This window comes from Tachypleus tridentatus, chromosome 10, assembly GCF_004210375.1.
Source record: "Tachypleus tridentatus isolate NWPU-2018 chromosome 10, ASM421037v1, whole genome shotgun sequence".
Taxonomy (NCBI): domain Eukaryota; kingdom Metazoa; phylum Arthropoda; class Merostomata; order Xiphosura; family Limulidae; genus Tachypleus; species Tachypleus tridentatus.
Window position 1 is genome coordinate 30,013,203 of NC_134834.1, and position 17,441 is coordinate 30,030,643.

The 17,441-nt window shown below is 31.6% G+C and overlaps 1 protein-coding gene across 12 annotated transcripts in view; it reads left to right on the forward strand.

Moving 5' to 3' along the window:
• Positions 1 to 17,441, forward strand: part of Grip163 (gamma-tubulin complex component 6) — a 61,768-nt gene that overhangs the window by 42,430 nt on the left and 1,897 nt on the right. For 11 of the 12 annotated variants that reach the window (XM_076460525.1, XM_076460515.1, XM_076460521.1 and 8 more), the window contains exons 20-29: positions 107 to 1,164; positions 1,393 to 1,512; positions 3,864 to 4,017; positions 6,772 to 6,913; positions 7,684 to 7,840; positions 8,564 to 8,601; positions 10,601 to 10,733; positions 11,435 to 11,489; positions 11,826 to 11,987; positions 15,072 to 15,271. In XM_076460525.1, coding sequence (XP_076316640.1) covers positions 107 to 1,164; positions 1,393 to 1,512; positions 3,864 to 4,017; positions 6,772 to 6,913; positions 7,684 to 7,840; positions 8,564 to 8,601; positions 10,601 to 10,733; positions 11,435 to 11,489; positions 11,826 to 11,987; positions 15,072 to 15,271 — 2,219 coding nt within the window. Of the gene's footprint in view, positions 1 to 106; positions 1,165 to 1,392; positions 1,513 to 3,863; positions 4,018 to 6,771; positions 6,914 to 7,683; positions 7,841 to 8,563; positions 8,602 to 10,600; positions 10,734 to 11,434; positions 11,490 to 11,794; positions 11,988 to 15,071; positions 15,272 to 17,441 lie in introns of all 12 variants that reach the window. The other variant, XR_013015587.1, reaches the window with a different exon arrangement.

The following is a 17,441-nucleotide window of genomic DNA, read 5'->3' on the forward strand; positions in this document are numbered from 1 at the left end:
ATATCATTTAACATGTATGTCATTACAGCATTTCACATCAATACTTTTGTTTTTTTACCGGTATATATTTTGACTCCTACATTTAATGATGATGGTGTATTTTCAGAAAAGATCTGACAGATAAACACAAAAAACTCTTAGAAGAGGCTCAAATTGAACATGAAAGGTTGAAGTGGCATGCCAAAAGGCATTTTTTGCAATCTGCCAGGATGGAGTTTTTACAGAAAGAAGACACAAAACTGCTGGAACTTTTAGATGGCAGTACACCTTCTGGTGATTCCCCTGTACAACACTTAGGAAACCATGATGAAAAAGACGTTATTCTTCCAAAGTGGGCTCACCAGGCTTTGTTGGCTTCTTCTGAAGAAAATTACGAAAAATCAATTGATGATAACAAACAAACTCAGCTTCAAGAAGATGGGTCTATTGATATTCATGCTTCATCATTCAGAAGCAGTAGTATGATTATGAACCACAAACATGTCTTGTTGGGAGAGATTGATGCAGAAATAAAGCCAAATATATGCCCCACAGATACAAGTTTGTCACTACTGTCTGAAAAAGGTCTTCCTAATTGGGCAGTTCAAAATGATTTCAGTAAAAGGAAGAAGTTTGATAGTTCTAACAATAAGTTTTCAGAATCCAGTGTTGACAGAAATCGGGAATTTCAGTGTCAGGATTCTGATACAACATTTCATGAGAACAAAAGCAGACGAACTTGGCACCAACCTGTGACAACACTTGGCAGTCCTGATGTATACGAACCTTCCAAGCTGTACTGTGAAGCTACTCATTCGTGGATGGGCCTGCGTGGTAAAAGTAAATATGGGCATGTCTCAGACTCGCAAGCCCAAAGTGTAATTTATCCAGATTTAGTTAAAACTAGCAAAAATGTAAATATTTTAGATATTCAAAGTGAAGTATCTGTGGAGAACATTCAAGAGTCGCTAGATGAAGGAGTCCAAAGTCAACAGGAAAGTCGGATATATTCGTGTAAAGACGAATTTGATAATAACAACATGGAAAGTGAAACGGTGGGAAAGAATATTTCAGAATCAATTGTTCAGGAAAGTGATGATGTTTGTGATAGTGGTTTAGGAAGAGAGTTCAGTCGTTCTTTCACAGATTCTGCTAAGGAATTTAATCCTAAGGAACAGCTTTCAGGTATCCTTTTACAAAGTTTCTCCGATTCAGTTTCTCTAAAAGCTAAAGCTTTTTTATAGTAAAATTGTGACATGTGAGTAAATAATTGTATTAAAAATTTGAATTTTAACTCACCTGTATAAACATTTTTATCACCTAATAAAAAGAAAACTTTCTAGCAGCATTAATTTATTGTGCAAAATATGATAATACCTCTTTTTTGATATTTAAATTATAATGTCCTTTTAGCCAAAGATACCATAAAAACACAAGTTACTGCAGATTCAACTCTTCCATTTTCTGATGACCAAAAGGTTAAAACCCAATCACCAACTGTTCAGCCATATAAAAAAGAATATCCAGAACTGGGTGAGTACTGCATTAAAACTTAACTTCCAATTAAACCCCTTAAAAAATTAACCCTATTTAGACTAACGAGTGCCTTTTGGGAGTGTGTGCTCAGTTTTGAAAATGTATGAAGAACACAAACAAATTAGCACAAAATGTTTTCAGTACATATACTGAGACCATCTATATTATTGTATCATAGTGGATGAAGTTGGGTACCGGCCCGGCATGGCCAGATGGTTCAGGCACTTGACTCGTAATCTGATGATCATGGGTTTGAATCCTCGTTGCACCAAACATGCTCGCTCTTTCAGCCATGAGGTCATCATATTGTTATGGTCAATCCCACTATTCATTGGTAAAAGAGTAGCCCAAGAGTTGGTGGTGGGTAGTGATGACTTGCTACCTTCCCTCTAATTTTACACTGCTACATCAAGGATGACTGGTGCATATCCCTTGTATAGCTTTGGGCAAAATTGTGTAGTGGTTGAATTTTTTGGGCTGGTGTACATACTTCTTTCAGTACTTTTCCCTCACATTCTTTACATGCTCAGGCAGCTTTTTTCTGGGAGTTTTTCTTTAACCCATGGCCATTTTTAATAACATTTGCTGAATTCTGAAAAGGAGGTGTTACAAGCATCTCTATTTTTAAGGGTCTCTTACATCTTGCTTTCACTGGATTCCATTTTGTGGCAAATGTTGCCCAGACAGGTGTGCTTCTCTCAGTCCAATTTCACATTACCAACCATTTTGATTGCTGTTATATGTGTTTTAATTTCTTAATTTAAAAGGAAATGTTAAGTACAAATTTTGTGTGCCATATAATACTTATTGTGAATCTACTAGAGTGGATCCTCCCTGTGTTTTCAGTGCATGATATGTTTTTGAAGTTAAAATTTTCCTGAACTGAATATGTCTCTCCAGTAATACTTACCTTCACTGACACTCTACTGCCCCACCTACCCACTAAGGGTCAGTGTAAATCTTTAAAAAGTGATAACTATCTAGGTGAGGTGCTTATATACAGTACCAGGATAGGGGTGGAGAAACTTCTAAATTAGATATTGCTATAGGCATTTATGTGGGGTATAAAAGGCTGGAGCATTCAAGACCAATGCTGGTCTAAGAATAGCCAAAGTGTCAGCAGAGGTAAGTATAATTGGAAATACATCTTCAAATTAGGAAAATATTAGCTTCCACCACAGCTGTTAGAAATGAGTAAGTCAGCATCATGGATATGAAGTTTTAGTTCCTCAAAATTCCTGTGTTTGTTATGATAGACTTTCATTGTCAAAAAGCCTCAAAGATAAAAGTCCAAAAGGGGTAACTTTTTAGGAGTTGACATTTTACTCTTGAAAATAGGGTCAGTTCTGAAATCTACAATGAAACACATTAATAAACAACAATGATAAATAATGTAAGTAATAGAAGTATTAATTAACTAAAATAAAACTTATAAGCATTCTAAAGATATTTTTAATTTTGTTGTTACGTCAAGTACTAAAAACATTTATTCAACTTTCTTTTTAGTATATTCATTTTGAGACATCCTATATTTTTACTTATGTTCAGTCAGTTACATATTTCCACTGTAAGAAGGAACAGTATCAAAAAATGTTTGGAAGGGTTAACATAATAAAAATATTTATGTGTGATTAACATGTCATGACTTTGAACCAACATCACTTGTGAAACGTTATTTAACCACATGAAAGATTAGGAACAAACCTAAATTAGTAACATATAAAAAAAAAAAACTGTAATATTTCTCTGATGTGGGAAGTGTTAATTCATAACATGTCTAACTTAATAAAAATATGATTAAATTGTGTAGATTCTTTCAAGGTGGGTACAGTAACTCTGATTAAAAAAAATTATACTTGCATCATAATGCATGACAGGTTTTCTTCTATGAAAAGTGTATTTGATTCAAATCTGTTTGTGTCAACAAGGATGTGTGGTTCTATATTTTTTACTTTGTAATGATGCCATTGTTTGTTCAATGTTGCACATTCAGCTGACAAGAATTAGCACAGAGTTGTAAAGCTATTCTCATGTGTTTTTCACACCACAAAATTCGTGTTTTACTTTTATAAAAAGAAGTAATTATTGAGTGCATACAGTTTGTGTGTAATGGCCAATTATTGTTTTGTAGTAAACTTTGCAGAGTGTGCATTCAACATCATGGAAATGTAATGTGTATGGCAATAAATATTAAACAATTCTGTATTTCATAATAGTTTACCATGGCATTCATTAACTTCAGTCACTTGGGTTTTTGAGAAAATGTAAGTAATACAATTCATGCTATGAACATACAATAAGCATTCATCCTTAAAATCTCTCTTATTGCTTTTTACTTTCTTTTTCAGAACAAAAACCAAATTCACACACCCTGGAAAAAATAGCCATGCATGAACGTGTGGAAAACTTGCTTATGGATAGTGATAAAGATATCAACATGTGTCATTATGTCCCCTTGTGTGAACTGTTTCAGAGGTCTATTTTACCTCCCCTTCAAGCACAGTATGTATTTTCTCAGTCATTTTGTGGTAATAGTATTTTTTTTTAGTTGGAGAAACTAGCATTAGTGATTTATGTGATTGAAATTCTCACTGTTTGTGTAACATTGAAATTCTCACTGTTTGTGTAACATGTATTTTCTGTCATTTTGTGTTAATCATATTTTTTTTATATTGCAAAAAATAACATTAACTTTTTATCTTACTAAACACGTATGTATGAGTTTGGCTTGTCTTTGTTAGATATTTTGGTTTTGATACTAAAAATGTTATCACAACAATTTGAGTATAGGTCTGATATTAATGTGCCATTTATTGAACTTTTTCTTGAAAATACTTCTGCCTTTAAGTGCTTGTGACTTTATGTTTTTGGTTAGAAAAGAATGTGCAGTTATGATTCTAACATTTGTAAAAGAAATCTTTAGTCAGTATATGAAAATTCAGTAACAAAATGTCAGAAATCAGTTAATATTTACATGATTCATTGTTTTGTGTGAGGTGATCTTTATTAGATCATGCATGCATTTACTGCTACAAAATTCTCCATGTAGAAAGAAGTCAAAGTTGTTTTTTTTAGATTATACATTCGAACTTGCTATAAATTATTTATTTTTTGCTGTACAGTTGATATAAATATTACAACACACAACAAACAGTTTTTCTTTTATCTGATTTATGAATTTTCTTTTCAAACTGAGAAACTGCTGCTTGACTCTTAACATACATATTCAAACTTAATTACATTCTTCAGATGTAACTTCAGTTGAAAACATCAGTCCAGGAGCAAACTAGGTATATTGGGTTCTTACATACAAGTAAGATCCATGATGTGTGGCTATACTAAGATTCAGGTATATGGGGTTCTTACATACAAGTAAGATCCATGATTTGTGGCTATACTGAGATTCAGGTATATTGGGTTCTTACATACGAGTAAGATCCATGTTGTGTGGCTATACTGAGATTCAGGTATATGGGGTTATTACGTACGAGTAAGATCCATGTTGTGTGGCTATACTGAGATTCAGGTATATGGGGTTCTTACATACAAGTAAGATCCATGATGTGTTGTTATACTGAGATTCACTGACTTGAACCTGTCCTGAAGTTAAAAATTAATAATTTTATTTTATAGCAAAAACAAAGCAATAGAAATCAGGTTTGACAAAGGAATTGGCAAAAGTTTATTTGTTTTCCAGCATAGAAGGTTTAATATCAAATTAGTCAAAGTTAAATATATTCTCTAGTTGTCTTGAAAAATTTAGGTAACAAAACAATATATTTATGAAGCTCAGATATTATAAGCTCACTATTTAAGACATCGTATAAAACTGTAGTGAATAGTGACATAGGAAAATAGAAAACATAAAGTTGAAGGAGGAGGGACATTTGAGTTTCAAATTCTTGCTTTTTCCTCTAGAGAATTTTTTTTTGAAGAGACATAAAATGTTTGAGAGCACAATAAATGTTTAAAAATAGTTGTAAAATTATCACTTCTTTCAGACACATGAATTAGATCAGCTAGTGAATAGGGTTGAAAAGCACTTACTACCTTTGATGACTGGAGACATGTTGACTACAACTAAATAAATTATAGTGGAAACTTTAGTAGTTGATCAAGTAGGGAGATTTTAATTTTTATTTTGAAAAAACTAAGTTTTTTAGTCATGAAATGAAACAAAAAAATATTAAAAATCTAAACTCTTGACAACAACAAAAAAACAAACTACCAATTACATTTTTTTTATTTCAGACTTAAAATCCTTTAGCTGAGTCATGCTTTTGACCAGTTAAATTGTTAATTCAGTCCACTTTTTGAAGTGAAGATCTTGTAATTGATCGTATGCTAATTGCATGAGATGCAAAGTATTGTGTACATACTATTGTTAATTGTAATCTAGCTTTGCTTGATATATGTTTCAAGTATATAAGGTGTTAAGAGTGAAGAAAGATCAAACAAAAGAAATTTATTTTTATGATGTTCTTGATGTATTTATTTGATGATAATTTCAATGTTTAATTTTTAATGAAAGACTCATTTAGAGTTCAGTGTTAGAGTATTTATTGCATTCAGAAACTGTAAATTACTTTTGTGTATGTTTAGTATGCAAGCATACTTAGGTGTTTTCTAGCCTCTTTATATGAAATTTTGGCTGAACACTTAAAAGTTCACTCAAAGCATTTAAAAAATTTTTGTGCACATGTGTGCATTTACATTTCACAGTAAAGAACTCATTATAAAATGCAGTAAAGTTTCTTTTGCTCCCTTATAGTATCATGCACTTTCACATGCAAGTGTTTACTGTAAAGTATAAGACAGTGTGTGTGAAGGCAGGCAGGAAATATTTCTATTGGCAGGTTAAGTGGTACCTTGAGGTTTTGTGCCCTATTTTGTTATTTAAATGACCTGCAACTTTTGTTCTCTTTAGTGTTTTTAACAAAGACTGCTCTCACTTTGTCCAGTCTCCTCTTTTTTCACAACTCAATGAAAATCAAATAATTCAGTTTAACTCTACCAGTATATCTTATGCTTGAATCTCTGGTTAGTTGTGGATTCTGCCAAACGTTTAAAGTAAAACAGTTTATATTAAAATATCACTGTGTGTATGTGTGTGTGATCTATTTAATATGCTATGTTTTATGTCTTTTGTGACTAGAATACAAATTATATCTTCTTCTTAAGTACATAAAATTTGTAAACATGCATCTTGTGGTTTCTGTTTTGTTTTTTGACACATTCTTTCTTTCCTTTGTATAGAGCCAGCCTAGTTAATCACAGTATTATTGACTATTACCTGGGTGAATTAAATGTCAAAGAACATTTTTCCACTCTTCGGAATTTCTTCTTCTTTCAAGATGGAGAATTTGGAGAAGCACTAAGTCACCTTTTATTTGAAAAGGTCAAAAATATTTATACAGATGTGGCTGCTATATTTTAAAATATTTGTGTAACTAATCTTACAGTACCTCTGTAAAAAAAAAAAAAAAAAAAAAAATTGACTATTTTCTAATATCTGCCAAAATAACAGTGGCATATTTACTTTTAAGAAGACTGTTTTGCATGTCAGAAGGGTTTAGATAAATGTATTACTCTAAACTTAGTTTATCTGGTAGTTGGGTAAAAACACCTGTTAAAAAAACAACTACATCAAATTCTACCTTGAATTTGTTGATTAAAACCCTTTTTAAATGGATCATTTTAGATTATAAGTGATAAAAAACAATATTTGCATGTTTTCCTTAACTGCTAAACTTTATCCTCATTTCATAATTCAATAAAATGTATCTTAGAAAGTGCAAGGAACAAAATCACATATTTTCATTATGCTTAATGTATAGATATTTTTTGGTTATTAAACTTAAAAGAAACACTGTTTTCCATTTTGACTTTCAGTGTAATTTAGTGGCTTCAAATTTGTGCCTTTATTTCTTCTAAAGTTACAGCATGTTCCATTACTTTCTGTTTAATTCTTAAGCAATATAAGTATTGGGAACAGTGAGAAGTTAAGCAGGAACTGGGTATTTGGACAACAGTCAAAGCCTTTAGTGGTCTGAACTGATATGCATCTATGTTTGTATTATTTTCTGAGGAGTGGGCACCCCAGCTTTGAAATATAGAATATTTTAGTAACAAGTACTAAGTGTGTGTGTTTCATTATTGTTTTAACAGGTATCTGTGTGTAGAACCCCAGCAGAACTTCTAAATCCAGTAACATTAAACTCAGTCCTTGCTTATGCTTTATCATCAACAATACATGGTGATTCAATACTTGCTGATAACCTCAGTTTTGCTGTTAAATTTGTTCCATCAGCATTTCCACAGAGTGGTAAGATTTTGCTGTTTTTGTATTAAGATTGCATGTTAACATTTTGAGATGTGCATGTTTGTTTAACTTAAGAAATACTGCTGATAAAGGTATATGTGTCCTTAGTTTACAGTGTCTCTTGCTTGTGATGACAAGAAAAACACTTGAAGTAAAAATGTATCTCAGAACAGCTGGTGTGGGTATTAACACTTATTAATAAAGCAAATAACTTTTCAACATTCTTAGGTCATCTTCAGATTAACCAAAAAATGACCTAAGAAGGTCAAAACGTTGTTCCCTTCTTTATTAGTAAAAGTGTTAACACCCATACCAGCCATCCTGAGATACAGTGTTTCTTGTAGTTTTCCATTAATGTAATTTAAAAAAGAGTATTTTTAATCAGCTAATTTAAAAGAAAAAAATGTTTTTTTGAACAACATAAAATTCAGAAGCTAATTATTTCTTGTCATCAATTCAGTTGTTAATGTAGATCTTGTTATATGTTATATGATCTGTTTCTTGAATGATATGTTCTTCATTTATAAGATACTTTTTGAAGTAAACATCTTGTGTTTTAGTTGTGGATGCTAATTACGTGATATATGTGAAATATGATGTGAGAGCTATCTTTAAGTGTAGTCTAGTTTTACTTGATAGAGGTTCCTTGGTCAAATATTGTCTTATAAGTTGTAGATTTTAAATTTGTAAATACCTTAAAAATATCTATTTTATGTTAACTTGTAGCTGCCAGTGTTCTGAACTGTTTAGAGTTGAGATACAAGGTAAGATTTCAAATTTTCAATTAATTTCTTTTTAAATAATATATTTATTTCTGTAGCAATAATATATGCAAGTAATATTTTTCAGTTATCCAAGAGATTTATTGACAACAGTAAATATGCCTTAATTAATCAGTAAATGATTAGAATCTGCCATTTCATTTTTTTTCTTCACAAGTCACTAGCGTAAAATATTAACATTCTTTATTTTAATTTCAGTTGTGTTATCTTATTATAATGAATGTAGCACATAGGTTAGTATCTATGTATGAAATCAAAGCTCTTGCTCCATCTATTGAATAACACCACAAACGAAAATTCATAATAAAACTTCACACTTAGGTTATTCAAGATTCAGACACTTAGAAAAATAACTGTGGTATGTGCAACAACCATTTCTTTATAAAATAATACAATTTTAAATAAAAAGTAATATCTTCATAACAAGAACATGACTCGCTGGGAATTCATGTTTAGGGTTTGATTAAATCTTTATCAATGTAGTTTTAAATGTAGTACTAAGAAATGGGAGTTTTTTTAAGAAACTTATGTTTTCAATAAACAGCACCATTTGTAATGTATATCTTACATCACAATTTGTATCAGTAAAATATGTGAACATTTTGAGCTGTGTATGTTGAATCATTTTGATTCATTGAGTCATGTATAACTAAAGAGTACAACCTGAACACTTTTCCTTAAAGTAGGCATGAAGAGTAAATCTTTGGTTTTAAAGATTTTTAGGGTTATAAAGTTCAGTTCTGTAGCATAATTATTATCAAATAATAATAATACTTTTTGGTACATTTATCATATATTGCAATATTCCTCTCTTATCCTTGTGGTGACATGTGTTGTAATTCTAGTAGAATACAGCTGAACTCATTCTATAGTAACTGTTGGAATAATGTCATATAAAACTGAACAAATATATGACTACAAATTGAGAAATATAAAAGAATTCCACTTTTACTGATTTTATATAAAAGTTATTTGGATAGGCAGTATATGTTATTAATCATTAGCAGTTAACATCACTTGCAACTATTCTAAGGATTTGTTTTTATCTCATATATTTGTTATATAGAAGATTGTATATAAAAAAAACTTTATGACAAATAAAATTGTAGTTGAAAGACAAGTGTATTAATTACAGTCTTAATTTTAACACAAACTTTACCAATTAGCCAGCCCTCTAATAGCCATCATTTTCACTTTCTCATTAAAGGTTTTTAGAAAGAATCAAATGTATATGGTTGGTTGCTACTCCATTTTTACTAGATATGTGTTTTATAAACGTGTATGGGGGAGAGTTACAGATCTCATTTTTTAAAATATTTTTCTGCATCTTATATTTTAAGTATCTACAGACATTTAGAAATGGGGAGGGGTTATAATTTATTTTTCAGACTATAAAAAATCTGTGCCTTCTGCATTCAGTGTTTTATAATCTAGTTATATATATTTTTGAAAATTTTATCTTCAAACAATTTTTAGGTTTTTCACTAACCACTTTGATTTTCTGTATTAAATTTGGGTAAACTATTTCCTGCCATATGTTTGGTTATTTGTTTGAAATTATTCACGTTATCATGTTGTACAATCACTGTTCACTAGATGGCATTAGAAATGCTGTTTATATTGATTTCTTTTGAATTGTGTATCATAAGCAGTGGAGAAAAGTATTCCTATTCTTCACTGCAATTCCACTGAAATGAGATATATTGCATATAGATGCAGATGTGTAACATTTACTTACCGAGTGTATTTTGTGCAGAAATGAAATAACAGGTCCTAAAAGTTTTTTATTTCATTAATATATAAATGTAGGTTATAAAAAATTAAAATAAAACTCCTGACTCTCTTAACTGACATGGAAAGGGTTTATAAAAATGCTCCTATAAATATTTTTCACAAAGATTATCGATGTATCTGTGACTAATAAAATCTTCTGTCAACACATCTTTTAACTGAAAATAGCCAACAAACATTTAAAACCTAGGTTGACTGGCCATTGAATATAGTAATCACTGAGGAAGATATTGATCAATACAACAGAGTTTTAGGACTCCTTCTGCAAATGAAACGGGTTCTTTGGACTCTGACAGATGTATGGTTTCACATGAAAAAAACAGGTGTGTAGAAATACATGTACAATGCATTCTTCCAACATTTTCTGCTGCTTAGCATTACATGGTTGTCTTCTGAAATGCTTCTCATATGCTCGGTTGTCATGCATACTTAATATAAATTATTGTTGGAATGAAGAAGAAACGTTTATACTAGAGATCTTGTATTGACTTACTCTTTGTAATGTAATAAATGAAAAGGCATATTTTAAGCCAGGTATACTTGTATGACACTTGATATTCTTCCAGTAAAGAAATCCAACAGATATCCTTTCTAAGGGTTTAAGAGATATTTTTAATTTACTTTTCAGTAAGCTTGAGTTTGAGTTATGTAATCATCTTTAATTGCTAGATACGAATCACTCAGTACAATTTTCTTTATTATCTCTCTCTAAACGTAATTAATGAGATATTTTGATGTATTTTTCATACATTGCAACACATAGCTATATAAATGATACTAAACCTTATACAGGTGTACTGTAAATCTATGCATCAAGTAATTTAATTAATTACATATATACATTTGTTATCAAAAACTGAATTATTAAATAGCTTGGTTATTCAGATAAAACTTATACTGTGATTATTTTTAAAGTTGTATTTTTTTTGGTTATCAGTTCATCTCTATGCTGCTATGAAAAACTTACACAATGAGTTTACTTTTAAAACAGTACCTTTTTCTTTTTTTTTTACACTTTCTATAGCAAAGTATCACGACTTGCATGGCAGTCGACAGTACAGACAACTTCACCTTTTCCGGTAAATAATTATTTACCATCATCATTGTGAAAACTACTCGAGACTTTTTTAGATAGTATGTAAAAAAAGGCTTCAGGATTTATATAACATTGACATGTTCCAGTACAAAGTTGTAGTTTTGTTTTGTATTCATCAGTTTTAGTATTTTCTTTTTATTAAAGTATTGATTGATTGATTGCCAATCAGTATTATAGTTATTAAACTTTCAAATAATATCTTGTTTAAAATGGTAGTTTTGGTACATCACTAACATAGCCAGTGTTATAAAGTACATTTCTTCTAATTATTGTATTGGTATTTTAAAGTTCTCTGAACATGCTCTCCAATTATCTTCAGACATGAAATGCAACATTTTGCACGAGTGATGCAGTCTTACCTTGCCAGTCAGGTCCTTCAGCTTACCTGGCATGAATTTCAGTTGGCTCTGAAACAGAAGGTTCATAGCCTTGATGACCTCCGGGAAGCTCATGTTGCATACTTACAAAAAGCATGTTTTCGGTAGGTTATTCAGTGTTTTTGTGATACATAATGGTGTTGTGTGATAGGTAACTAAATACATATGTATGTATGCATCTAACAAATGTGAAATTTTCGGGTTGCTGTTGTGTTTTTTTATGATTAGCTCAGTTTTCTGCTGTTTGAACTACCCTTCAGTCATCCTGGCAAGTTATTATTACAATTTTGCTGCATGTCTTTTAAAACTTTTATTACTTCACTTTTTGCAAATGGCCATAATGACACATAACCTGGAACCAGGACTGGAAAGAACAACTTCAGGTGAGTGACGGTGGTTCTTGTACTTACCTGTTAGTCTTCCTGGCAGGTTATGATAATTACCATTATGCTACAGAAAGTCTTTTACAACTTCTCTTACTGTGGTTTCTCTCTTAACATTGTAAACTAATGTCAACATTGGTTTTATGCTATTTATGTTTTTAAATGCTGTTTTGTTTTACCTTTATTTCCTTTTATGAATTTTACTACATTTACTTTATTTTTACTTTTTTACTGGACGTTTGGCACAGATAGCCTAGCTGCTTTGTGCCATAAAACACTAAATCAACCAACCAACAAGCTCAGTTTTCATACATACACTGCTGGCCAAAATCTTAAGGCCAATGAACATAAAGAAAAAATATGCATTTTGTGTTGTTAGACTCAACCACTTATTTGAGTAGACCTTCGAAGATGAAAATAAGAAAAGGGAAAAATAAAAATAAAAAACTTTTTTAGCATTTAATAGGGAAAATGTGAACACTGTGAAATTAGCCTAAATACTAGCTGGTCAAAAGTTTAAGACCATACTGACACGAAGCATTAATTGGGAAACAAGTAAACAGATTTATTCATTTGTGTTTAAGCATTAGTGTTGTCAAATTTATTCATTTGTGTTTAAGCATAAGTGTTGTCAACATCTCCCACTGACATCTTCTGTGTACATTGGGTAAAAACATGGCAAAGGCTAAAAAGTTGACAGAGTTTGAACGTGGCAGAATTGTCGAGCTGCAAAAGCAAGGTCTCTCTCAACGTGCCATCGCTGGTGAGATTGGGCATAGTAACACTGCTGTTGCAAATTTCTTAAAAAACCATGACAGATACGTAACGAGAATTCAAGTGGTCGGTCCAAGAAAATTTCGCCGGCATTGAGCAGGAGGATTCGACGGGTTGTCTGGCAAGATGCCAGCTGATCATCAAACTAGATTAAGGCCCTTATGGATGCAAAATGCAGCTCAAGAACAATAAGACATCATCTAAGAGAGAAAGGCTTTAAAAACCGTAAACATCTTCAAAGGCCACTCCTTTTTCCACAACACTACACAGCTCGGTTAAACTTTGCTGAGAAGCACCAAACATGGGATGTAGAAAAGTGGAAGAAGGTTTTGTTCTCTGATGAGAAAATATTTATCCTGGATGGTCCAGATGGCTTCCAACTTTACTGGCGCGATAAAAATATCCCACCAAACACATTTTCTACATGACACAGTGGAAGAGGTTCCATCATGATATAGGGTGCTTTCTCCTTCCATGGAACAATGGAGCTTCAAGTTATAAAGGAGCACCAAACAGCAGCTGGCTGCATTAGCATGTTGGAGAGAGCCTCCTTATTGACTGAAAGCCCTCGCTTGTGTGGAAATTACTGGATATTTCAGCAGGACAATGCTGCAATCCACAGTGGGCACAGGACAAAGGACTTTTACATGGCAAATAACGTGATTCTTTTGGACTATCCAGCATGTTTGCCCGAATTGAAATACATTGAAAATGTTTGGGGGTGGATGGCAAGGAAAGTCTGTAGAAATGGATGTCAATTCCAAACAGTGCATGATCTTTGTGAAGCCATCTTCACCACTTGGAATAACATTCCAGCCAGCCTTAGGCAAACGATTATGTCGACCATGCCAAAGCGAATGTTTTCAGTTATTCGCAATGACGGCCGTGCAACTCACTACTGAGACCTCTTGTTGGGCATTTCCTACCCTGTTTAGGACTTCTTTTTGGTATGGTCTTAAACTTTTGACCAGCTACTATTTAGGCTAATTTCACAGTGTTCACATTTTCTCTATTAAATGCTAAAAAGTTTTATATTTTTATTTTCCCTTTTCTTATTTTCATCTTTTGAAGCTCTACTCAAATAAGTGGTTGAGTCTAACAATGCAAAATGCGTATTTTTCTTTATGTTCATTGGCCTTAGGATTTTGGCCAGCAGTGTATGTACACAAACAAATCTGAGATTGATTATTCAGGCTAATTATCTTTGTGATTACATATCATATTCTGAGAGTACAAAATGAAGGAATGAAAGATAGTACAAACAATATGTGAAAATTATAAATTTTAAAACATTCTCAGGCCCCCCACTTTGTATGTTCGTACCTTTTCAGGTCCCAGCTATTTTTCTCTATTTTGTTTTGAACATCTACTTTTATGAATTTTGGGAGTAAGGATAAAATTTGTGTTACGTTTTCAGGATAATTATTTGTGTTTTGAATGACAAAGGTTTTTTTTTGGTATTAAGAATTATTTGTGTGTGTATCAAATATGTAAAGAGAGAACAAGCCTGAACATTTAGATATGTATGTCATTAATTACTAAATATTTATTGATTACATCTATCCAAATAAAATGTTATCCTATTACCCAGATATTTTCCCTTTAAAATATGTCCTACTTTTTTGTTTATTGGCACCCTTAAATTATCACAATTTTTCCCTTGATGTGTTGTTGGAATGCCTGAACTTTTGTAAACACAAAAGTGAAATTAATTTGTTTCTTATGCAACATGTTCAAAGTAAAAACATAATTTGCCAGTAACTGTGTTTTAGATTTAAGGAACTTGATAAAAAAAATTTTCTGAAAATATGAAACTAGAATTACTTAATAGGATGCCTTTTTACTCATTGTAACTCGTATTCTCAGATCATCAAGATTTAGATAGAACTTTTGTGTAACTAGGTTATGGGGTCATTGCTCAAAATAGATTGGAAGTTATGAAAGTTTTTCAAAAAAATCTATTTTGTCAAAGGTTAGCAGGTGAAGTAAAATAATATTTAATCATTCATGTTATTCACTAATGTTTTGTAGATGCCTCTTAACAAAGAAAGCTACACCTGTAATGAAGATAATTCAGAACATATTTAACCTGATTCTGAAGTTTCACAGCCAGTTACTGTTTTCCCCCTGGCAACAGCAGCCTGACAGTTCTGAGCTAGAACATCCAGCGTTTCCATCACTCGCAGCTTCCTATAAGCTTTTTAAGGAATACTCTAATTTCCTCTATAAAGGTAAGTAAAGAACATTCATAGTTTTGTTTAAGAAAAACACTACAGTATCCCTAACATATTTAAACTCTTGACATTTGAGGTTGTAATTCAAAGCACATTTTTGCTAAAGACTTGTAAAAAAACAAAAAAACAACTACCAACAAAAAAAGGGGATTAGTAACTAAAGAGCATATTTTGATAAATGTTAAACAAATAAATTAGGGATGTGCATAGTTATTTGTTTTGTTGTTACTTACGCTTTTATTTTATGACAATCAAAAAGTGTTTAATCCCCTAATATTAGGGGATTAGGCTGTCATTTGGTGACACTTTGGTTTATCACACTTTCAGTCAGTTTTGATTTTTGAACTACAGTATTTGAACATGTGACAGGAAATTACAAGAAAATAATTTCTTTGTTATCGTTTTCACTGTTTTCTCAGTGTTTCTCTAGTTAATTTTACTAAATCAAAATATTTTTATCAACATATTAAATAAATTTTTGTAACCATATTTTAATCTACACAGATGCAAGATACTCTGGTAACATCTGATACAACTTTGTTTCCTTTGAAAGGGTTTGCTAATATATTTCAAGCTGTTAATTTAGTTTTTAATATAATTTTATATTCTCTGTTGACCAAAAAAATTATAAAGGTTTATCATTCTTACAACAGATTTGGTATAAGGGTTTAGGTTTAGGTATTTTCTTCCACTGATTAATAACTGATAGTAAACATAATTACCTCCATTAGAATTTTTCATTTGATGGAGTTTTTATCACTGTTGTAAATTAAATTTCTTAGTACAGGTGTTGAACACAAAAAACTAGCCAATTGTTTCTGTTTCTTCCAAGTTTTTGTAGGTTATTTGTGAAGTAACCTTGTTTTCACTTTAGTTTCTTTACTGTTATGTATGTGTTGTTAGACATTGAGTAACAACAGTGATGTTCTAATTATGGAGTCAGTCTTTGTGTCTTTACCAGCATTGGTTCAAATATTTGTATATACATTTCCTCAAAAATGAATTATAATTTGCTTTGACTGGGATTTGGTTTTGTCTATTGAATTTCTAAACAAAATTAACTTTTTTTGAAATTCTAAATGAATGTAGGATTTTAAAATGGTTAAAATGCAGGTATCTGACAGTGCATTAGAAACCTTTCCCCCTAATGTTTGTGGTAAAAATCATTTAAGTTGTATATACTTCTTTTTTCGATTCCTATTAATTTTTTTCTTTTCATATTCTAAGTCAGAAGTGTGAAAAGTAGCAGTTCATATCTATTTTTTGTCTTGTGTAGATCATTTCCCATGAGGCTTTTCATTCAGTACCAAAACTTTTCACTTGGGCTGAACAATGTGAGAAGGTTTCTCAGAAAGACTCTTCATACATGCACTATATGATTTGTAAAGTAACAGTTTAAATGTTTAAAGTTGGTTAAGCAGTAGGAACTAATATGCCTAACAATAGTACTGTGATTCTTCGTTAGATTGTTTAGGCATAGTATTCATGATAAAATGTTGTAGAATGGATGGCAACTGCCTGTTGCAGAGACACAAGTGTAGAAGACGATGTTTTGAAAGTCTTCCGCCTTTCATCTTCAAGTCACTGTCCTGAAGGCCTGGCATGGTCATGTGGTTAAGGCACTTGACTCGTAATCTGAATATTGTGGGTTCGAATCCCCATCACACCAAACATGTTCATCCTTTCAGCTGTAGGGGCATTGTAATATGACAGTCAATCCCACTATTAATTGGTAAAATAGTGGCCCAAGAGTTGGCAGTGGGTGGTGATGACTAGCTGCCTTCCCTCTAGTCTTGCACTGCTAAATTAGGGATGGCTAACACAGATAGCCATCATGTAGCTTTGTGCAAAATTCAAAATAAACCAAACCACTGGTTTGAAAACAAAAAGCGGAAGACTTTGAAAACGTCATCCTCTACACTTTTGTCTCCACAACAGGCAGTTGCCATCCATTCTACAAAGTTTCATTATTAGTACTGTGACTTTTATAGCAAATGTTAGTGTCATGTTACGCTTACTTATTGAAAAATTTAACAAACTGACAATCTAGTTATCTGAGACAATGCTATCAATATGGTTTTGTGTTTCTTTGACAATTATGCATATAATATATTGAGATTACATGCTTATACCTTTTATTTTATAAAATAAAACTTTGAATGTAGTG